Raw genomic sequence first — 24,691 nt, 5'->3', positions numbered from 1 at the left:
AACCACAAATCTTCATTACTCCTCAATGTTTGTCCATTGCTGCTTCAAATTATTTTAAAGCCATGTTTATGGAAGAAAAAAGGAGCTCCCAACTATGAAACCCAATAAAGGTAGTAGTCTTCTCTTTCTTTGTCAACTTATTAGAAAATGATAACCTAACCATTGTTGTTTTCAACTTATTTGCTTAGTGTGAAGAAGTTGTTAGCCTTTGTTGTGGCCATAATTGATACACATTTCAATTCACCATCTGTGAGTAATGTCTCAAACTTTCTCCATATTTCACACTCAATTGTTAATGGGAATTCAATATGCTGCCTTTATACGCCTGCAAAACTGTCTTATACATAATATCAAGTATGTTTTATATGTAGTTGTGGTAGCTGCAAGGAAATGAAATATTTGTGCTGATAATTGGTAGTTTAAATATATAGAAATAGAGAAGAAATATAAATGGAGCACCTAGGATATTTAACATTGTTTTCTTTTCTATGTAATTTTTCTCATGTTTAACATCTGCTTTTGCTTATGCATTCATTCAAATGCTATTTTTATTAGTGTTAATTTTGGGTTGCATATCCACAAACTAGCTCAGTTAATTTTGCTTAGTGTTGATGTGTAAGGAGAACTCTCATTGCATCAACTTGAACAAACATTCTTCTACTTAGTTGCTTAGCTGCTGAAACAAGAACGATTTACTTTTTATGTTTTTTTGTTTAACGCCTAAAACTGGCTGGCTGGCCTGCAGGACGTATATTTTGCCATCTTAACTTCAAGGGCAATATATGTGTAAAATGCATGTTGCTTAGGGAAACAAAGCATTTTTTGCAACCACATCTTTTGTAATCAACTCGGTTGAATGTATATAAAAGTCAAGCTGCTTATCTTATCTACACCATTCACTCATCTAAGCCTTTTGTTCGTTCATGATTATGTTGAATTTTTTTCAGGTTAAATGTGTCTTATCCATGTAGTTAAGGCTTGTGCATTCAAGTTACTAGTTCAAGCTAAAACGCATGCCACTACATGCAATTCATCCGTGACGTTTGGATTAAATATAAACACGAGTGATTCATTAATCTTGGTGAAAATCCTTCTGGTAAACCATGTAATTCCCAAGAGAATGATATTTACGTTAGGAGAAATTACAATCCTCACTCACAAGAAGCAGAACCAATTTTAACGTGACATTCGTTCAAAATTGCATCCGATGACTTTTCTAAGCATCTTAATGGTGATCAAGCATCAAGGCACATGTTTAATTCATTGATTGAAAATATCAAAGCAAGCATGTAACAACACTTAAGCAATGAAAAGAGAAATCTACGTATTCTAGTTGAGGCTCATGGCCTCACTCTAGCGAAAGGAAATTAGTTACACATACTTGTATTAATACATAAGAAATTATCTAAGAAAAATCAAAGAAAGAAGACACCCTTTTTTACTGGACGAGCTCTCCATTCCTTTGCTCTCCAATGCTCCTGACTTCCTCTCCTCTGCCCTTCAATGCTCTTCACTTCTTTCCTCTGCCTTTCGTCCGTTTCTCCCTATGCCTTTTGTTTTTCCCTCTCCGAGTCTGTTCCTTCTCTTTTCCTCTCTTTGTCCAAGCAACTGTAAAGTTGCCTACCAAAACCCAACCGTCCTGGCTTCTTGCACTCCTTGTTCCCATACACTCTCATCCCCTTCTATTTGTACAGTCACGGTTAAACCACGTTAATATTTTATATCATTATTGTTTTTTGTCTTATTATCTTTATAAAAAAATCAATATAAAATGTTGACGTGGTTTAACCGTGACCATACAAAATAGAAGGAGATAAGAGCATATGAGAACTGAGAAGGCAGAGAAGCCGGGTCCAACCCAATAATCCCCATTCCCTTTATTTTCCACTATCTTTTCTTTCCTCTTTCCATAATGCCGTGTGTTCCCTCTACACTTTTATTTTATTTTATTTTTTCTTCTCTTTCTTTCCCACTTCCGTGTGTGCTCCTCCCTTCTGTCCGTTCCTCTGCCTTTCTTTTTTTTCTCTCTTCACGCGTTTAAGAATTGTATTATAAAGACCATTCCACTTAAAAGTATTCACTTTGGTTTGAAATTTTCTTTTCACAACATAATGGCCGTCCTCCATCATTTTCATGGTCCCCAGCCTTATCTTTTTGGTCAGATAGAACCAAATGCTACGTTATTAAGACGTGCAGATGCAATTATTAATCTCTACTCCAACTAGATTCCACTAGATTTGGCCTTCAGTAACGTTTGAAGCCCATTTCCTGTGAGAGGACTACGACAGACGTATGCTTGATATGATTATCTTCAGTTGATCAGAAATTCAACCGTTTGCATACTTTTCCATTGTTAGGGAGTTACACTAGTTAATGACACTAATTATAGAATATTGGCCAATTGTCCGTTATGTTGTAACTTCATATTTATGGTCTTTAAGATGTAACTGTAGAGTATTAGCTACTCACTTGTGTGTGTGTACTGTACATTGATGGTGTAATAACCAAGGAAAATCAGTTTCTACATCCACCAAACTCGATCATGCTACTCCTAGAAACACAAAATGGCAAAAGTATCCCAAATACTTAAAACGTCCAACTAAACTAGACAAGAAAACAAATATAAAAGGACGAAATATATAGTATAAAAATTGGTTCATCACGGTACCATAGTACCACTTGCCCATCTTCACGGGGCTATCTTAATTACGGTCAGTAACTATTGATGCGTAAATACAACATCTTAATGGACATTGCGAGTATGATGGATCAGATATATAACTCAGTGGTGGAGAAAAATGAGTGACGTCCAATCTTCAAAGAAAAATCATTTCAGATGCATGCATTTAATTAGCGGACCAAATTATTGAGCCATTCGAATACAGTTTGAGACTTTAAGGTTGGGGTCCCCTATGTCCAATTTGTGCCCCTAATACACGGTGAGATGAACGACAGTTACTGCTTCTCTATGACATGAGCGTTTTAGCCATATAACTAGCAAGAGTGCCCGCGTGATGCTACGGATTTTAAAACTGTATAAAATATATCACAAGTTTTAAATATACATGATAAACCATACTACTTGTATATGTGTGGAAATCCAATTACAGCCCTATCTAAAATAAGAAACAATGAGTAGAGTTGAACTTCCTTAATCAAATGAATTTGTTTCTTCACTTTGTTCCTCCTTTCTTCTCATATATGCAAATGGTGGAAAATTTTAATTTTTAAGTTATTAACTTTTTAACATACATAAATCACCATTTATATAGGAACACGTGATGTACCACCTCGTGTGACGATCATATTGAAAAATCTATCGATGGAGGGCGGGTCGATGTTTGACGCGTGGAAAGGTAAAGTAAAAACAATATGGTAGAAGCAGAGAAAAAAACGATGAAAGGCCCGAGTCGTGGAAGGGCAAAATAGACTTTCTACTGTAGAAAGCCTAAACAGTACGTTATCCAAAGAAGAAACTGAGGGCATTTCTGTCCTTTCACTGTTAGTGAACAGTCTGAATTTTAGTATATGTATAATATCATTTTGCTAGGTCAAATACGTGTTTTAAGTTTTGAGATACAGAAGAAAGAACACTCACTACTTCTCTATTCTTAATTTAGAGCTAGGCTTCGCAAAATTAGGCATGTTTGACTGTGCTTTTAAAGTAACTTAAAATGTTTTAAAATCGCCGAAAGAGCTTTTAACGACGTTGGCAAAAAATTAACAGTAATTTTGTGAGTTTTATAATAAAATAATAAAAACTACTTGAAATGCTCATAGAATGAAGCACTTGAAGCAGCTGAAGTACTTTTTAGAAAGAAAAAAACCACTTGCATTTTTTTTAAATGTTTCCATGTACTTGGGGCCTAATTAGGCTTCTTATCATAAAAAATTAGGCTTATTATCTTTTGTTGTTATCATCTGCCCCACCTTGAATTTTCTTTGGTTGATCCAACGAGCGAAGGTTGTCGTTTGTGGGTTCTTTAGTGGAAAATCTCCATTCGACGTCTTGAAGGGGTTGGAAATATTGCATTGTGTGGTTACGCTTGTTTGCCAAATTCTCAGTCGGGGTCTTGGAGGGCCCCTCGACTTCTAAATGCAGAGACTCAAGATCGTGCTATATATACGAAGACAAAAAGCAGTGAACAGCAGCAAGCCTTCAAACAAAATGGCTCATGGCTTCCTTCTCATAATCCTCTTATTCACGTCCATTACATCTCCAAATATCCACGCATGCAACCAAAATGAACGTAGCGCTCTCTTGTCCTTGAACCTCACTCTATCCTCTCCTCCTTTAAATTGGACTTCTATTAACTGTTGTAATTGGGAAGGCATCACTTGTAATCCGGAAGGTCGGGTCACCCATTTGCTCTTACCCTCGAAGGGGCTACACGGAGTTATTTTTACCTTGTCATCCGCACTTGCAAACCTCACGCATCTCACCCACTTGAATCTCTCCTGCAATTCACTTCACGGTTCACTCAAAAATAGACTCTTTGAGTCCTTGAATTCTCTTAAGATTCTTGATTTGAGCTATAACCTTCTTTCTGAAGAGCTACCTTTGTCTCTAACATCCGGCAACATCCGGACACTCGATTTGTCAAGCAATCAGTTCCATGGTCCAATTCCATCTTCGTTCTTCATGCATGCTTGGAATTTGACAAGTTTCAACGTCAGCAACAATGCCTTTTCCGGGTACATCCCATCCTCTATATGTCTCCATTCTAACCCCTTGATTAAAGTGTTGGATTTTTCCTCAAACCAATTCAGTGGCAACATTTACCACGGTTTTGGGAGGTGTTCCGAGCTGCAGATTTTTCGTGCCGGCCACAATAATCTCTCAGGGCTACTTCCAAAAGATATCTATAATGCTACCAAACTCGAAGAAGTTGCAGTACATATGAATTCACTATATGGAGGCATTAGTGATAAAATTGTCAACCTCACCAACCTCGCAATCCTTGACCTCTCCTTCAATCAACTAAGCTCAGTGCTCCCTCTCCATTTGGGGAAGCTCTCCAGGTTAAGAATCGTAAAGCTAGATTTCAACGACCTACAAGGTTCGTTGCCCCAATCTTTGATGAATTGCACCAGCCTTGTAGAACTACGTTTGGGACGAAATAACTTGGAAGGAGACATTACCAAGCTTAATTTCTCCAAACTTGTTCAACTTACTAAACTTGACCTGTTTTGGAACAACTTCACTGGTAAGTTGCCAACAAGCCTTTACTCATGTAGATCCCTGAAAGCAATTCGATTAGGTTTGAACAATCTAGGGGGACAAATACAACCTGAGATTCTTTCCCTAAACTCTCTGTCCTTCCTCTCTCTTGGTGGCGGCCGATTGAAAAATGTCACAGGAGCAATGAGGATATTGATGCATTGCAAAAATCTTCAAGTACTCTTCCTTCCACAATCCTTTAATGGTGAAGGAATACCATCTGACGATGACATGGTTGGTTTTGATGGATTCCGAAATCTTCGATTGTTGAGCTTGTCGCATTGTGATCTCACCGGTCAAATACCTGTATGGTTATCAAAGCTAAAGAGTCTTGAGGTCTTGCTTCTGGCAGGTAACAAAATCACAGGGACAATTCCTAGCTGGTTTGGGACTGATCTACCAAGGCTTTTTTATACGAGCTTGGAATCAAACCTTATTTCAGGTGAATTTCCGAAAGAACTTTGTAGACTACCAGCGTTGGTACATGAACCTATTGCAGACCAATATGATCTCGAATTGCCAAGCTACAGTTACAACCGGAGCGTAGGCCGCATATTGTTTGGCTTTCCTGGATTGATAAGTCTTTCTTCCAACAACATTATCGGTAATATACCGTCTGAGATCGGCCAACTAATGCTTCTACAAGAGTTGTATCTAGACGGCAACAACTTCTCCGGCAACATTCCAGACCAAATGTCTAACCTTAAGAACTTAGAAGCTTTGAATCTCTCCAAGAATCACTTGTCCGGAAAAATTCCATCGTCTCTGGCGAGCCTTAATTTCTTGAAGAGCTTTGATGTCTCGTACAATAATCTCGAAGGTTCAATCCCAACAAGCACTCAGCTCCAAAGCTTTGAAGCTTCTGCATTTGAGGGGAATCCAAAACTTTGCAGTGCACCACTTCCAAACGAGTGTCGCATTGATGCGCATGATAAGAATAACCGAGATGATGAGGACGATGGGCATCGACTACCGTGGTTCTATATTTCAGCTGTGTTGGGGTTTATTTTCGGATTCTGGGGAGTATGTGGTTCTTTGATCTTAAAAAAGACATGGAGATATGCATATTTTCAGTTCACAGACAATGTACAGGATAGGCTCTATGTCATGTTAGCAGTGCACATGAATAGGATGAAACGATGGCGTAGCTAAATAGAGTTCTTTGTTTTTTCTCGGTTACATTTGAGGGTTTCGAATATAAACCTCTGTTATGTATTTCGTTTTATAATAAACGTCCCTACGCTATCGAAGTTATTGCTTTGTAAATGACTCGTAAATCGTTTTTGAAAATCCCTCTCATATCCCTCCCACATTTCCAATCCCCTCTAACTTGGTCTCGATTCCTTGAGACTTGGAAATCCCTCACCCCAAACATAGCCAAAAGAAGTCAAAATTTTGATTCAGGGGCCAAACTGAGACTCGGGTTACCAAAATGACAATGTAACATGTCATTTTTCTAGCAAAATAACATCACCACCAAAATGTGCAAAAACAACGTGAGAGCATAGCATGCAAAAACAATCTACGAACGAATAGCAACACATAATCTTCACAGAGGACTGCAAATTAACATGTTCCATTTAACAAGGATCCCCAATGCAGTCTGCTTTCTGTCAATATGTGCACTACCTGAAAGAACTCATGCTGCGCACCAAAGTAAAGACACGACTCAGCCCATAAGATATGACCTTGAAAGTGTAATCATATTCGGATGAAGGCAACCAGGTTCCGACCACAGCAATATGCCAAACGAAATATCATTCCAGACCAGAAACATTGAAACCTACAGCCCATCTCGAGCAACCTCCTCATTTATCTACAACATGCCTACAAGACTCATCATACCGCAACTAGCGCCTCAAGCTCAGTAACGGTTTGGACCAGGATTGACTCCAGCATCCCCGTCTGGCGTGTAGTTATTCTGGTATTGTCCAGGGTCATTCCATCCTGCATTAGAAGGCGGAGCAATGTTGTTTGGTGGCACCCCCCCCCCCCCCGGGTTGGGTTATTGGGAGGCGTCTGATTGTAGTTGTTGGGTGGCATCTGATTGTAGTTGTTGGGAGGCGCCTGATTATGGCCCGCAGGACATACATTTTGCCATCAAGGGCAATATATGTGTAAAATGCATGTTGCTTAGGGAAACAAAGCATTATTTGCAACCACATCTTTTGTAATCAACTCGGTTGAATGTATATAAAAGCCAAGCTGCTTATCTTACCTACACCATTCACTCATCTAAGCCTTTTGTTCTTTCATGATTATGTTGAATTTTTTTTCAGGTTAAATGTGTCTTATTCATGTAGTTAGGGCTTGTGCATTCAAGTCCTGCAGCAACGCGAGGGTATTTTACTAGTTCAAGCTAAAACGCATGCCACTACATGCAATTCATCCATGACGTTTGGATTAAATATACACGTGAGTGATTCATTAATCTTCGTGAAAATCCTTTTGGTAAACCATGTAATTCCCAAGAGAATGATATTTACATTAGGAGAAATTACAATCACACTCACAAGAAGCATAACCAATTTTAACGTGACATTCATTCAAAATTGCATCCGATGACTTTTCTAAGCATCTTAATGGTGATCAAGCATCAAGGCACATGTTTAATTCATTGATTGAAAATATCAAAGCAAGCATGTACAACACTTAAGCAATTAAAAGAGAAATCTACATATTCAAGTTGAGGCTCATGACCTTACTCTAGCGAAAGGAAATTAGTTACATATACTTATATTAATACATAAGAAATTATCTACGAAAAATCAAAGAAAGAAGACACCCTTTTTTACTAGACGAGCTCTCCATTCCTTTGCTCTTCTCTGCTCCTGACTTCCTCTCCTCTGCCCTTCAATGCTCTTCCACTTCTTTCCTCTGCCTTTCGTCCGTTTCTCCCTTTGCCTTTTGTTTTTCCTCTCCGAGTCTGTTCCTTATCTTTTGCTCTCTCTTTGTCCAAGTAACTGTAAAGTTGCCAACCAAAACCCAATCGACCTGGCTTCTCTACGCTCCCAGTTCCCATACACTCTCATCCCCTCTTATTTGTACGATCACAGTTAAATCATGTTAATATTTTATATTACTATTGCTTTTTGTTTTATTATCTCAATTAATATAAAATGTTGACGTAATATAACTATGACCGCACAAAATAGGAGAAGATGGGAGCATATGAGAACTGAGAGGGCAAAGAAGTCGGGTCCAACCCAATAATCCCCATTCCCTTTATTTTCCACTATCTTTTCTTTCCTCTTTCCATACTGCCGTGTGTTCCGTCCACACTTTTATTTTATTTTATTTTTTCTTCTCTTTCTTTCCCACTTCCGTGTGCTCCTCCCTCCTGTCCGTTCCTCTGCCCCTTTTTTTTTTTTTCTCTTCACCCGTTTAAGAATTGTATTATAAAGACAAGACTTACTATTTGATCCACCACAAGACAAGACTATTCCACTTAAAAGTATTCAATTTGGTTTGAAATCTTCTTTTCACAACAAAATGGTCGTCCTCCATTTTCATTGTCCCCAACCTTATCTTTTTGGTCAGATAGAACCAAATGCTACGTTATTAAAATGTGCAGATGCAATTATTAATCTCTACTCCAACTAGATTCCACTAGATTCGGCTTTCAGTAACGTTTGAGGCCCATTTCCTGTGAGAGGACTACGACAGACGTATGCTTGATATGATTATCTTCAGCTGAGCTCAAAAATTCAACCGTTTGCATACTTTTCCATTGTTAGGGAGTTACACTAGTTAATGACACTAATTATATAATATTGGCCAATTGTCCGTTATGTTGTAACTCCATATTTATGTGTATATTTATGGTCTTTAAGATGTAACCGTAGAGTATTAGCTACTTACTTGTGTGTGTGTGTGTGTGTGTGTAATGTAGATTGATGGTGTAATAACCAAGGAAAATCAGTTTCTACATCCACCAAACTCGATCATGCTACTCCTAGAAACACAAAATGGCAAAAGTATCCCAAATACTTAAAACTTCCAACTAAACTAGACAAGAAAACAAATATAAAAGGACGAAATATTTAGTATAAAAATTGGTTCATCACGGTACCATAGTACCACTTGCCCATCTTCATGGGGCTATCTTAATTACAGTCAATAACTATTGATGCGTAAATACAGCATCTTAATGGACATTGCGAGTATGATGGATCAGATATATAACTCAGTGGTGGAGAAAAATGAGTGACGTCCAATCTTCAAAGAAAAATCATTTCAATAGGAAAATAACGTAGAGCGTCGAATTTAATTCATATGAACAATACAGATGCATGCATTTAATTAGACCAAATTATTGAGCAATTAGAATACAGTTTGAGACTTTAAGTTTGGGGTCCTTTATGTCCAATTTGTGCCCCTAATACACGGTGAGATGAACAACAGTTATTGCTTCTCTATGACATGAGCGTTTTAGCCATATAACTAGTAAGAGTGCCCGCGCGATGTTGCGGGTTTTAAAACTTTATAAAATATATCACAAGTTTTAAATATACATGATAAACCATACTACTTGTATATGTGTGGAAATCCAATTACAGCCCTATCTAAAATAAGAAACAATGAGTAGAGTTGAACTTCCTTAATCAAATGAGTTTGTTTCTTCACTTTGCTCCTCCTTTCTTCTTATATATGCAAATGGTGGAAAATTTTAATTTTTAAGTTCTTAACTTTTTAACATACATAAATCACCATTTATATAGGAACACGTGATGTACCACCTCATGTGACTGTCCTATTGAAAAATCTCTCGACAGAGGGCGGGTCGATGTTTGATGCGTGGAAAGGTAAAGTAAAAACAATGCGGTCGAAGCAGAGAAAGAAACGATGAAAGGCCCGAGTCTCGGAAGGGCAAAAGAGACTTTTTACTGTAGAAAACCTAAACAGTATGTTATCCAAAGAAGAAACTGAGGGCATTTCTGTCCTTTCAATGTTAATGAACAGTGCTAGAGAACTGAATTTTAGTATATGTATAATATATCATTTTGCTAGGTCAAATACGTGTTTTAAGTTTTGAGATACAGAAGAAAGAACACTCACTACTTCTCTATTCTTAATTTAGAGCTAGGCTTCGCAAAATTAGGCATGTTTAACTGCTTTTAAAGTAACTAAAAATGTTTTAAAATTGCCGAAAGAGCTTTTAACGACGTTGGCAAAAAATTGACAATAATTTTGTGAGTTTTATAATAAAATAATAAAAACTACTTGAAATGCTCATAGAATGAAGCACTTGAAGCAGCTGAAGTGCTTTTTAGAAAGAAAAAAAAAAACCACTTGCATTTTTTTTTAAATGTTTCGTGTACTTGGGGCCTAATTAGGCTTCTTATCATAAAAAATTAGGCTTATTATCTTTTGTTGTGATCATCTGCTCCACCTTGAATTTTCTTTGGTAGATCCAACGAGCGAAGGTTGACGTTTGTGGGTTCTTTAGTGGAAAATCTCCATTCGGCGTTTTCAAGGGGTTGGAAATATTGCATTGTGTGGTTACGCTTGTTTGCCAAATTCTCAGTCGGGATCTTGGAGGGCCCCTCGACTTCTAATGTGTGATTATGGTTGTTTTCTAATGTTGCAAAAGCTGCTTTTTCATCTAATCAAGCATAGTTTTTTAAATGTAGAGACTCAAGATCGTGCTATATGTACGAAGACAAAAAGCATTGAAATGCAGCAAGCCTTCAAACAAAATGGCTCATGGCTTCCTCCTCATAATCCTCTTATTCACGTCCATTATATCTCCAAATATCCACGCATGCAACCAAAATGAACGTAGCTTTCTCTTGTCCTTCAACCTCACTCTATCCTCTCCTCCTTTAAATTGGACTTCCATTAACTGTTGTACTTGGGAAGGCATCACTTGTAATCCAGAAGGTCGGGTCATCCATTTGGTCTTACCCTCGAAGGGGCTCGACGGAGTTATTTTTACCTCATCATCCTCACTTGCAAACCTCACGCATCTCACCCACTTGAATCTCTCCCGCAATTCACTTCACGGTTCACTCAAAAATGGACTCTTTGAGTCCTTGAATTCTCTTAAGATTCTTGATTTGAGCTATAACCTTCTTTCTGGAGAGCTACCTTTGTCTCTAACATCCGGCAACATCCGGACACTCGATTTATCAAGCAATCAGTTCCATAGTCCAATTCCATCTTCGTTCTTCATGCATGCTTGGAATTTGACGAGTTTCAACGTCAGCAACAATGCCTTTTCCAGGTACATCCCATCCTCTATATGTCTCCATTCTAACCCCTTGATTAAAGTGTTGGATTTTTCCTCAAACCAATTCAATGGCAACATTTACCATGGTTTTGGGAGGTGTTCCGAGCTGCAGATTTTTCGTGCTGGCCACAATAATCTCTCAGGGCTACTTCCAGAAGATATCTATAATGCTACCAAACTCGAAGAAGTTGCAGTACATATGAATTCACTATATGGAGGCATTAGTGATAAAATTGTCAACCTCACCAACCTCGCAATCCTTGACCTCTCCTTCAATCAACTAAGCTCAGTGCTCCCTCTCCATTTGGGGAAGCTCTCCAGGTTAAAAATCGTAAAGCTAGATTTGAACGACCTAAAAGGTTCGTTGCCCCAATCTTTAATGAGTTGCACCAGTCTTGTAGAACTACGTTTGGGACGAAATAACTTGGAAGGAGACATTACCAAGCTTAATTTCTCCAAACTTGTTCAACTTACTAAACTTGACCTGTTTTGGAACAACTTCACTGGTAAGTTGCCAACAAGCCTTTACTCATGTAGATCCCTGAAAGCAATTCGATTAGGTTTGAACAATCTAGGGGGACAAATACAACCTGAGATTCTTTCCCTAAACTCTCTGTCCTTCCTCTCTCTTGGTGGCGGCCGATTGAAAAATGTCACAGGAGCAATGAGGATATTGATGCATTGCAAAAATCTTCAAGTACTCTTCCTTCCACAATCCTTTAATGGTGAAGGAATACCATCTGACGATGACATGGTTGGTTTTGATGGATTCCGAAATCTTCGATTGTTGAGCTTGTCGCATTGTGATCTCACCGGTCAAATACCTGTATGGTTATCAAAGCTAAAGAGTCTTGAGGTCTTGCTTCTGGCAGGTAACAAAATCACAGGGACAATTCCTAGCTGGTTTGGGACTGATCTACCAAGGCTTTTTTATACGAGCTTGGAATCAAACCTTATTTCAGGTGAATTTCCGAAAGAACTTTGTAGACTACCAGCGTTGGTACATGAACCTATTGCAGACCAATATGATCTCGAATTGCCAAGCTACAGTTACAACCGGAGCGTAGGCCGCATATTGTTTGGCTTTCCTGGATTGATAAGTCTTTCTTCCAACAACATTATCGGTAATATACCGTCTGAGATCGGCCAACTAATGCTTCTACAAGAGTTGTATCTAGACGGCAACAACTTCTCCGGCAACATTCCAGACCAAATGTCTAACCTTAAGAACTTAGAAGCTTTGAATCTCTCCAAGAATCACTTGTCCGGAAAAATTCCATCGTCTCTGGCGAGCCTTAATTTCTTGAAGAGCTTTGATGTCTCGTACAATAATCTCGAAGGTTCAATCCCAACAAGCACTCAGCTCCAAAGCTTTGAAGCTTCTGCATTTGAGGGGAATCCAAAACTTTGCAGTGCACCACTTCCAAACGAGTGTCGCATTGATGCGCATGATAAGAATAACCGAGATGATGAGGACGATGGGCATCGACTACCGTGGTTCTATATTTCAGCTGTGTTGGGGTTTATTTTCGGATTCTGGGGAGTATGTGGTTCTTTGATCTTAAAAAAGACATGGAGATATGCATATTTTCAGTTCACAGACAATGTACAGGATAGGCTCTATGTCATGTTAGCAGTGCACATGAATAGGATGAAACGATGGCGTAGCTAAATAGAGTTCTTTGTTTTTTCTCGGTTACATTTGAGGGTTTCGAATATAAACCTCTGTTATGTATTTCGTTTTATAATAAACGTCCCTACGCTATCGAAGTTATTGCTTTGTAAATGACTCGTAAATCGTTTTTGAAAATCCCTCTCATATCCCTCCCACATTTCCAATCCCCTCTAACTTGGTCTCGATTCCTTGAGACTTGGAAATCCCTCACCCCAAACATAGCCAAAAGAAGTCAAAATTTTGATTCAGGGGCCAAACTGAGACTCGGGTTACCAAAATGACAATGTAACATGTCATTTTTCTAGCAAAATAACATCACCACCAAAATGTGCAAAAACAACGTGAGAGCATAGCATGCAAAAACAATCTACGAACGAATAGCAACACATAATCTTCACAGAGGACTGCAAATTAACATGTTCCATTTAACAAGGATCCCCAATGCAGTCTGCTTTCTGTCAATATGTGCACTACCTGAAAGAACTCATGTTGCGCACCAAAGTAAAGACACGACTAAGCGCATAAGATATGACCTTGAAAGTGTAATCAAATTCGGATGAAAGGCAACCAGGTTCGGACCACAGCAATATGCCAAACGAAATATCATTCAAGACCAGAAACATTGAAACCTACAGCCCATCTCGAGCAACCTCCTCGTTTATCTACAACATGCCTACAAGACTCATCATACCGCAACTAGCCTCAAGCTTAGTAACGGTTTGGACCAGGATTGACTCCAGCATCCCCGTCTGGCGTGTAGTTATTCTGGTATTGTCCAGGGTCATTCCATCCTGCATTAGAAGGCGGAGCAATGTTGTTTGGCGCCCCCCCCCCCCCGGGCCGGGTTATTGGGAGGCATCTGATTGTAGTTGTTGGGTGGCATCTGATTGTAGTTGTTGGGAGGCGCCTGGTTATGGCCCGCAGGACATACATTTTGCCATCTTAACTTCAAGGGCAATATATGTGTAAAATGCATGTTGCTTAGGGAAACAAAGCATTTTTTGCAACCACATCTTTTGTAATCAACTCGGTTGAATGTATATAAAAGCCAAGATGCTTATCTTACCTACACCATTCACTCATCTAAGCCTTTTGTTCTTTCATGATTATGTTGAATTTGTTTTCAGGTTAAATGTGTCTTATTCATGTAGTTAAGGCTTGTGCATTCAAGTCCTGCAACAACGCAAGGGTATTTTACTAGTTCAAGCTAAAACGCATGCCACTACATGCAATTCATCCATGACGTTTGGATTAAATATAAACGTGAGTGATTCATTAATCTTGGTGAAAATCCTTTTGGTAAACCATGTAATTCCCAAGAGAATGATATTTACATTAGGAGAAATTACAATCCTCACTCACAAGAAGCATAACCAATTTTAACATGACATTCATTCAAAATTGCATCCGATAACTTTTCTAAGCATCTTAATGGTGATCAAGCGTCAAGGCACATGTTTAATTCATTGATTGAAAATATCAAAGCAAGCATGTACAACACTTAAGCAATTAAAAGAGAAATCTACATATTCAAGTTGAGGCTCATGACCTCACTCTAGCAAAAGGAAATTAGTTACATATACTTGTATTAATACATAAGAAATTATCTACGAAAAATCAAAGAAAGAAGACACCCTTTTTACTAGACGAGCTCTCCATTCCTTTGCTTTTCTCTGCTCCTGACTTCCTCTCCTCTGCCCTTCAATGCTCTTCCACTTCTTTCCTCTGCCTTTCGTCCGTTTCTCCCTTTGCCTTTTGTTTTTCCTCTCCGAGTCTGTTCCTTCTCTTTCGCTCTCTCTTTGTCCAAGTAACTGTAAAGTTGCCAACCAAAACCCAATCGACCTGGCTTCTCTACCCTCCAAGTTCCCATACACTCTCATCCCCTTTTATTTGTACGATAATGGTTAAATCACGTCAATATTTTATATTACTATTGTTTTTTGTTTTATTATCTCTATAAAAAAATTAATATAAAATATTGACGTAATAGAACTATGACCGCACAAAATAGAAGAACATGGGAGCATATGAGAACTGCGAGGGCAAAGAAGTCGGGTCCAACCCAATAATCCCCATTCCCTTTATTTTCCACTATCTTTTCTTTCCTCCTTCCATAATGCCGTGTGTTCCGTCCACACTTTTATTTTATTTTATTTTTTCTTCTCTTTCTTTCCCACTTCCATGTGTGCTCCTCCCTCCTGTCCGTTCCTCTGCCCTTCTTTTTTTTTTCTCTTCACCCGTTTAAGAATTGTATTATAAAGACAAGACTTACTATTTGATCCACCACAAGACAAGACTATTCCACTTAAAAGTATTCAATTTGGTTTGAAATCTTCTTTTCACAACAAAATGGTCGTCCTCCATTTTCATTGTCCCCAACCTTATCTTTTTGGTCAGATAGAACCAAATGCTACGTTATTAAAATGTGCAGATGCAATTATTAATCTCTACTCCAACTAGATTCCACTAGATTCGGCTTTTAGTAACGTTTGAAGCCCATTTCCTGTGAGAGGACTACGACAGACGTATGCTTGATATGATTATCTTCAGCTGAGCTCAAAAATTCAACCGTTTGCATACTTTTCCATTGTTAGGGAGTTACACTAGTTAATGACACTAATTATATAATATTGACCAATTGTCCGTTATGTTGTAACTCCATATTTATGTGTATATTTATGGTCTTTAAGATGTAACCGTAGAGTATTAGCTACTTACTTGTGTGTGTGTGTGTGTGTGTGTAATGTAGATTGATGGTGTAATAACCAAGGAAAATCAGTTTCTACATCCACCAAACTCAATCATGCTACTCCTAGAAACACAAAATGGCAAAAGTATCCCAAATACTTAAAACTTCCAACTAAACTAGACAAGAAAACAAATATAAAAGGACGAAATATATAGTATAAAAATTGGTTCATCACAGTACCATAGTACCACTTGCCCATCTTCACGGGGCTATCTTAATTATGGTCAATAACTATTGATGCATAAATACAACTTCTTAATGGACATTGCGAGTATGATGGATCAGATATGTAACTCAGTGGTGGAGAAAAATGAGTGACGTCCAATCTTCAAAGAAAAATCATTTCAATAGGAAAATAACGTAGAGCGTGGAATTTAATTCACATGAACAATACAGATGCATGCATTTAATTAGACCAAATTATTGAGCAATTCGAATACAGTTTGAGACTTTAAGGTTGGGGTCTCCAATTTGTGCCCCTAATACACGGTGAGATGAACGACAGTTATTGCTTCCCTATGACATGAGCGTTTTAGCCATATAACTAGCAAGAGTGCCCGCGCGATGCTGCGGGTTTTAAAACTGTATAAAATATATCACAAGTTTTAAATATACATGATAAACCGTACTACTTGTATATGTGTGGAAATCCAATTACAGCCCTATCTAAAATAAGAAACAATGAGTAGAGTTGAACTTCCTTAATCAAATGAGTTTGTTTCTTCACTTTGTTCCTCCTTTCTTCTCATATATGCAAATGGTGGAAATTTTTAATTTTTAAGTTATTAACTTTTTAACATACCTAAATCACCATTTATATAGGAACACGTGATGTACCACCTCATGTGACGGTCCTATTGAAAAATCTCTCGATAGAGGGCGGGTCAATGTTTGATGCGTGGAAAGGTAAAGTAAAAACAATGCGGTCGAAGCAGAGAAAGAAACGATGAAAGGCCCGAGTCTCGGAAGGGCAAAAGAGACTTTTTACTGTAGAAAACCTAAACAGTATGTTATCCAAAGAAGAAACTGAGGGCATTTCTGTCCTTTCAATGTTAATGAACAGTGCTAGAGAACTGAATTTTAGTATATGTATAATATATCATTTTGCTAGGTCAAATACGTGTTTTAAGTTTTGAGATACAGAAGAAAGAACACTCACTACTTCTCTATTCTTAATTTAGAGCTAGGCTTCGCAAAATTAGGCATGTTTAACTGCTTTTAAAGTAACTAAAAATGTTTTAAAATTGCCGAAAGAGCTTTTAACGACGTTGGCAAAAAATTGACAATAATTTTGTGAGTTTTATAATAAAATAATAAAAACTACTAATGCTCATAGAATGAAGCACTTGAAGCAGCTGAAGTGCTTTTTAGAAAAAAAAAAAAAAAAAAAAAAACCACTTGCATTTTTTTTTTAAATGTTTCGTGTACTTGGGGCCTAATTAGGCTTCTTATCATAAAAAATTAGGCTTATTATCTTTTGTTGTTATCATATGCCCCACCTTGAATTTTCTTTGGTAGATCCAACGAGCGAAGGTTGTCGTTTGTGGGTTCTTTAGTGGAAAATCTCCATTCGGCGTCTTCAAGGGGTTGGAAATATTGCATTGTGTGGTTACGCTTGTTGCCAAATTCTCAGTCGGGATCTTGGAGGGCCCCTCGACTTCTAATGTGTGATTATGGTTGTTTTCTAATGTTGCAAAAGATGCTTTCACATCTAATCAAGCATCATTTTTTAAATGTAGAGACTCAAGATCGTGCTATATATACGAAGACAAAAAACATTGAACTGCAGCAAACCTTCAAACAAAATGGCTCATGGCTTCCTCCTCATAATCCTCTTATTCACGTCCATTATATCTCCAAATATCCACGCATGCAACCAAAATGAACGTAGCGCTCTCTTGTCCTTCAACCTCACTCTATCCTCTCCTCCTTTAAATTGGACTTCCATTAACTGTTGTACTTGGGAAGGCATCACTTGTAATCCGGAAGGTCAGGTCACCCATTTGCTCTTACCCTCGAAGGGGCTACACGGAGTTATTTTTACCTCGTCATTCTCACTTGGAAACCTCACTCATCTCACCCACTTGAATCTCTCCCATAATTCACTTCACAGTTCACTTGAAAATAAACTCTTTGAGTCCTTGGATTCTCTTGAGATTCTTGATTTGAGCTATAACCTTCTTTTTGGAGTGCTACCTTTGTCTCTAACATCTAGAAACATCCGGACACTCGATTTGTCAAGCAATCGCTTCCATGGTCCAATTCCGTCTTCGTTCTTCATGCATGCTTGGAATTTGACAAGTTTCAACGTCAGCAACAATGCCTTCTCCAGCTACATCCCATCCTCTATATGTCTCCATTCTAACCCCTTGATTAGAGTGTTGGATTTTTCCTCAAACCAATTTAATGGCAACATTTTACGTGGTTTTGGGAGGTGTTCCGAGCTGCAGATCTTCCGTGCTGGTCACAATAATCTCTCAGGGCTACTTCCAGAAGATATCTATAATGCTACCAAACTCGAAGAAATTGCAGTACCTCTGAATTCACTATATGGAGGCATTAGTGAGAGAATTGTCAACCTCAACAACCTCGTAATCCTTGATCTCTCCTTCAATCAACTGAGCGGAGTACTCCCTCTCCGTTTGGGGAAGCTCTCCAGGTTAAAAATCATAAAGCTCGATTTCAACGACCTACAAGGTTCGTTGCCCCAATCTTTGATGAATTGCAGCAGCCTTGTAGAACTACGTTTGGCAAAAAATAACTTGGAAGGAGACATTACCAAGCTTAATTTCTCCAAACTTGTTCAACTTACTAAACTTGACCTGTACATGAACAACTTCACTGGTAAGTTGCCAACAAGCCTTTACTCATGTAGATCCCTAAAAGCAATTCGATTAGCTTTGAACAATCTAGAGGGACAAATACAACCTGAGATTCTTTCGCTAAACTCTCTGTCCTTCCTCTCTCTTGGTAGCCTCCGATTGGAAAATGTCACAGGAGCAATGAAGATATTGATGCATTGCAAAAGTCTTCAAATACTCCTCCTTACACATTCCTTTAATGGTGAAGAAATGCCATCTGATGATGAAATGGTTAGTTTTGATGGATTTCGAAATCTTCAATTTTTGAGCTTGGCGCATTGTGATCTCACAGGTCGAATACCTGTATGGTTAGCAAAGCTAAAGAGCCTAGAGATCTTGGCTCTGGATGGCAACAAAATCACAGGGACAATTCCTAGCTGGTTGGGGACTGATCTACCAAGACTTTTTAATATAGGCTTGTCAATGAACCTTATTTCAGGTGAATTTCCGAAAGAACTTTGTAGACTACCGGCGTTGGTACATGAACTTATTGCAGCTCAAGCAGACCAATATGATGTCGAATTGCCACTCTACATTAAGAACTCGAGAGGGGTACTAATCACCTATGGATTACGCCACATATTGTCCAGCGTTCCTTCATCGATAGAACTTTCTTCCAACAACATTACCGGTAATATACCGTCTGAGATCGGCCAACTGCAGCTTCTCCAAGAGTTGCATCTAGACAACAACAACTTCTCCGGTAACATTCCAGACCAAATGTCTAACCTTATGAAGTTACAAGCTTTGAGTCTCTCCAAGAATCACTTGTCCGGAAAAATTCCATCGTCTCTAGTGAGCCTTAATTTCTTGAAGAGCTTTGATGTCTCTTACAATAATCTCGAAGGTCCAATCCCAACAAGCACTCAGCTCCAAAGCTTTGAAGCTTCTGCATTTGAGGGGAATCCAAAACTTTGCGGTGCCCCACTTCCAAACGAGTGTCGCACTGATGCGCATGGTAAGAATAACCACGATGATGAGGACGATGGGCATCAACTTCCGTGGTTCTATATTTCGGCTGTGTTCGGGTTTATTTTTGGATTATGGGGAGTATGTGGTTCTTTGATCGTAAAGAAGACATGGAGGTATGCGTACTTTCAGTTCATAGACAATGTACAGGATAGGCTCTATGTCATGTTAGCAGTGCGCATGAATAGGATGAAACCATGGCTTAGCTAAATAGAGTTCCTTGTTTTTTCTCGGTTACATTTGGGGGTTTCGAATACTCTGTCATGTATTTTATTTTATAATAAACGTCCCTACGATGTCGAAGTTACTGATTTGTAAATGACTCGTAAATCGTAATTTAAAAATCCCTCCCATATCCCTCCCACATTTCCAATCCCCTCTAACTTGGTCTCAATTCCTTGAGACTTGGAAATCCCTCACCCCAAACATAGCCAAAAGAAGTCAAAATTTTGATTTAGGGGCCAAACTGAGAATCGGGTTACGAAATTGACAATGTAACATGTCATTTTTCTAGCAAAATAACATCACCCCCAAAATATGCAAAAACAATCTACGAACGAATAGCAACACATAATCTTCAGAGAGTACTGCAAATTAAAATGTTCCATTTAACAAGTATCCCCAATGCAGTATGCTTTCTGTCAATATATGCACTACCTGAAAGAACTCATGTCGCGCACCAAAGTAAAGACACAACTAATCGCATAAGATATGACCTTGAAAGTGTAATCATATTCGGATGAAAGGCAACCATGATCCGACCACAGCAACATGCCAAACGAAATATCATTCAAGACCAGAAACATTGAAACCTACAGCCCATCTCGAGCAACCTCCTCGTCAGGATTGACTCCAGCATCCCTGTCTGGCGTGTAGTTATTCTGGTATTGTCCAGGGTCATTCCATCCTGCATTAGAAGGCGGAGCCATGTTGTTTGGTGGCACCCCTCCCGGGTTATTGAGAGGCATCTGATTGTAGTTGTTGGGCGGCATCTGATTGTAGCTGTTGGGAGGCGCCTGATTGTAGCTGTTTAGTGGCCCAGAATTCCAGTTGTTGCTTGGCTGGGGATTATTGTAGTTGTTTGGTTGACCCATGTTGGGAGGTGGCATTGGAGCCCTGTTGGGGGGTGGAGGACCCATGTTGGGAGACATTGGACCCCTGTTGGGGGGTGGAGGACCCATGTTGGCAGGTCCAGGTCCCGAATTTGGCCCAGCTTGATTAGGCATAGGAGATGGGCCCGTATTCTGAAAATCACGATTCTGCATATTTTCCCTTCTCCTTTCAAAGTTCCTTGATCTGTCAAAGTTACGAGGTCTGTCATTACGCCTGTTTCTCTCATTTGCTCGACTATTGTTTCTTATCCATTCCTCATGGTACTTGGGATCATATGGCACTGCTTGGCCATTAATAAAAGGTTTACCTGCCAAAACAAACAAGAAAGCAAACAAATCGTGGATAAAAGAATTTTCCTGGTTAACTTAGTTGAAAACAACATAGAAAAAGCTATACAACATAGAAAAAAACACACACTGTTTAGTATTACTATAACACTCGGTACCCAGACCACAATTCTTGGGAGTACAGAAATTTTGAAATGAAAATTACCGTGGATCATTTTTTTCGGATGTAATCAACACGCGAAACTAGTTAGTTCAAAATTATAATATTTTACACAAAAACTCTGTACAAAATGACTAGGGTTGCAGAAAGCCTTCAACAGGGGTCTTTATATTTCACCGGTTCTACACACCACTAGCACTGCTACAACATCAACTGCCTAATAACTTTCACATCTGTAACATTCTAGAGCCTCAAACTATCCTTTGTCAGAAAAAATAAAGAAATAAATCTAAAATCAAAATATCATCAGACTGCCAGAGCAATTACGGAATGGAACTTATGACTTAAATGAATCAATTGCTATAAATAATTTGTTTTCTTTGAAATTCAACTTGAATAAACAAGCATATCCGTACCTCCATAATCTTTGTTCTTAACATCCAAGTAGGAATCGGGAAGTACCCAACGGACTCCAGGCAACTCTGCAAGAATTTTACAAATACACACACACATATATACATGAGAACTCAGACACAAGAAAATAATAAAATCCCAACTTAGAGGCAGAATCACCTTTGATTTTGAGTGAAACCTCTTCGGATACAAGCGCCCCAAACGCATAATAGCACCTAGTTGAAACTGAGTAGATCTTCATTCTTGCTTCTTCCTCACTGCAGTTCAGCCGAACGCATACAAGCAATGTAAACTTGGTTGTATAAATCTTCATTACAAAATATAAATCACAGGAAACACAAACAATAGGAATACAGTACAATCCTATGTGCTTTTTGAAATGTGAAAGCCATTAATCTTACAAAAACTTTAGTCTGTAAAAAAAAAAAGTGATCAAGACCATGCTATAAGAAACATGATTAAGACCATACTATTTAAGAGATCATTAAGACCCTGCCACAAAGTGGGTTTATAGTTTAGATTTTGAATATCAAAAGCCTACAAAAAAGTTAATGAGTTTTGCTTTTGTTAGAACTTCAAAACATATAACCCAACATTAAGAATTGCACCCCCAAATTTCGGCGGAAATATACAGAAACAAAAGAAATTTAGCGCAACACACACATTTATGTGATATAAAAAAATCAAGTCAAAAACCCTACAAAAATGATATAAAAGGCCAATTGCAATTACAAAATCATTTCCTATCTTACAACAGAAAGCCATTAACTTTTACAGCTGCATACAACAGAAGGCCATTAACGGTATTAAGAAAATGTTCATATATTATACACCATAATCGAGTCGGCGTATAACACAAATAAACTAATATCCTACAACAAGATAAATGCCAGAAAGTAGCATGTGCATACAACCCTCCCCCAAGAGAAACAACCTCTTGTATTTTCTCAAACAAAAGTTTCCTGGTGCAATACAAATCAACTTAACCCAAAATACTACCGTAATCAAGAGCGAAAAAGAGAAAATTAAAAAGCAACAACTTTGAAAAAACAAATACAGATATAAATTGAAAATGAATTAAAGATACAAATACACTATAAACACAGACATATATATTCTAAAATTCCATTTCCAATTCTGATTTCTCATAATCCAAAGACATTAAATTAGTGATGAGCTATCAAGCTCTTTTCAGTTTCGGATTAAACGGAGCAAACAAAATCAGAAATGAAAGAACACATTCTTGAAAATTGTTCACACAGAGAATGTTACTCTGCTGATGCCATTCATTCACACTAAAGCTTGTGAGCTCACACAACCATACAAAAACTAACCGTTAAAGGAGAGAGAGCCAAAACAATTCTTAGTTAATCTCAGATTCTCAGCCCTCGATTTCATCTAGCCTATGAGCTAAATACCTATCTCATGCTTATGAGCCATGTAACTAACACTCTCCAATAACAACATTACAGTTGAAATTTAAACATAAACCAGTCAACACATTTATATTTCAACAGTTTAGTGGCACCCCTCCCGGGTCATTAGGACGCATCTGATTGTAGTTGCCGGGAGGTGGCCCAGAATTGCAGTTGCTTGGCGAGGGATTATTGTAGTTGTTTGATGGACCCATGTTGGGAGGCGGCATTGGAGCCCTGTTCGGGGGTGTAGGACCCATGCTGGCAGGTTCAGGTCCCGAATTTGGCCCAGCTTGATTAGGCACAGGAGATGGACCGGTTTTCTGAAAATCACAATTCTGCATATTTTCTCTCCTTTCAATATTCCTTGATCTGTCAAAGTTACGAGGTCTGTCATTACGCCTATTTCTCTCATTTTCTCAACTAATTGTTTCTTAGCAAGAAGAAAAGGAGAGACAGAGACGGAAAAAAAAATGACAAGCCAACGAAGGGAGGATAACATGGAACAAAGGCACGAAACATAGTTCAGGTAAAACTGTGTCCAAATGTTGGTTGTATTTTAAACTTTCATACATTTGGCTGAATCTGAAGTTTTGATCTTTCATATAATGCAGAGACTTGTGAGCGAATCAAGCAGAGAACAATAGAAGCATTCAAAGACCCCAAGGTGAAGTCATGTAAGATTCAGTAAGTTTTATGATATTTTCTTCGAATATTTGTGTGTTTGAATTAGCATATAAGATTCGATCAACTAGTTTCTAATGTTTTTCAGTGTTGTTTGTTCGCATTTTACTGCAATCTACTCTTTATTCTTAATAGCTTGACAGAAAGACTCTAATAAATGGTCAAGTTGCATGTCACATATCTCACCTTTGGAGAAACTGGATCTAGAGCTTGTAAAGAGAGAAAATTCGAAAAGAAGTTTTGTTCGCAGACCAGACCAGAGCTACCAAAAACTGAAAAATGGAAGTAGCTATGGTAACCTCATCCTTTGTTAGCATGGACGGATCCATATAGGGAACCGGGAGGTTCCGAGATCCTCCGGAAGCCCGAAAAAACACTTGTGATCGACCTTCGGGACCTTCCAACAATTTGAGCAGGTGCAGCGGAGAGGCTTGTTGCCTCCATGGATGTGCATACAGCAGTGCTTACAAAGAAGAAGAAGAGGTTTCTAATTTTTGTTTTAATCCTCCAAATCGTCGCAACCTCCCAACTTTAAACTCAAGTTATCCCATCCCCCAGCACCATTTGCCGTTCCACCACCTCTAGCTGCCTAATTTTATTTCTTCCAAATTCATTTAAGTTTATTAATCCTAGACTCTAGTCTCAACTCCCAATTGTAATATATATGTTACATTAACAAATTTCATCTTTGTAAAGTCATTAATTGATGTGTTATGTTGCTGAGGAGAATTTGTTGGTTTTATTACCTTTGAGATTAATCTTGATTATTATTATTATTATTATTTTTAAAGTGGGAAAACTAGTGGTAAGCCACAGTTATCCACCCCTTCTAAGAGCCTAGAAAACTCACAAAGGCATTTCAGCTTTCTCATGGCCACAGTCAAGCAGACTCACTAGCTTGGAGCTTTGAA

At 38.4% G+C, this 24,691-nt stretch overlaps 3 protein-coding genes and 2 long non-coding RNA genes across 6 annotated transcripts in view; all 5 read left to right on the top strand.

Moving 5' to 3' along the window:
- The first annotated feature begins 36 nt into the window (after window positions 1-36).
- Window positions 37-24,691, top strand: part of LOC125478034 — a 46,510-nt gene continuing 21,855 nt past the window's right edge. The window contains exons 1-2 of one of the 2 annotated variants that reach the window (XR_007258872.1): window positions 37-110; window positions 189-249. This is a non-coding gene — a long non-coding RNA (uncharacterized LOC125478034). The remainder of the gene's footprint in view (window positions 111-188; window positions 250-24,691) is intronic. The other variant, XR_007258873.1, reaches the window with a different exon arrangement.
- LOC125478032 (receptor-like protein 2) lies at window positions 4,139-6,487 on the top strand. The gene has a single exon (XM_048585737.1). It carries the CDS (start codon window positions 4,169-4,171, stop codon window positions 6,371-6,373), a length of 2,205 nt encoding a protein of 734 aa, XP_048441694.1. The 5' UTR covers window positions 4,139-4,168; the 3' UTR covers window positions 6,374-6,487.
- LOC103927951 (receptor-like protein 2) lies at window positions 10,861-13,239 on the top strand. The gene has a single exon (XM_009336936.2). The coding sequence runs from the start codon at window positions 10,921-10,923 to the stop codon at window positions 13,123-13,125; it is 2,205 nt and encodes a 734-aa protein (XP_009335211.2). The 5' UTR covers window positions 10,861-10,920; the 3' UTR covers window positions 13,126-13,239.
- LOC103934281 (receptor-like protein 3) lies at window positions 17,631-20,073 on the top strand. Its single transcript, XM_048585738.1, has one exon. The coding sequence runs from the start codon at window positions 17,683-17,685 to the stop codon at window positions 19,915-19,917; it is 2,235 nt and encodes a 744-aa protein (XP_048441695.1). The 5' UTR covers window positions 17,631-17,682; the 3' UTR covers window positions 19,918-20,073.
- LOC125478035 lies at window positions 23,084-24,509 on the top strand. The gene is made up of 3 exons (XR_007258875.1): window positions 23,084-23,414; window positions 23,535-23,625; window positions 23,711-24,509. It is a non-coding gene; the product is annotated as an uncharacterized LOC125478035 (long non-coding RNA).

Source organism: the organism of the source record quoted next, unplaced genomic scaffold (genome assembly GCF_019419815.1).
Source record: "Pyrus x bretschneideri cultivar Hongxiangsu unplaced genomic scaffold, Pyrus_bretschneideri_v1 Contig23, whole genome shotgun sequence".
Classification (NCBI taxonomy): domain Eukaryota; kingdom Viridiplantae; phylum Streptophyta; class Magnoliopsida; order Rosales; family Rosaceae; genus Pyrus; species Pyrus x bretschneideri.
The sequence above is the reverse complement of the archived record's forward strand: the minus strand, read 5'-3'. Positions and strand labels throughout refer to the sequence as shown.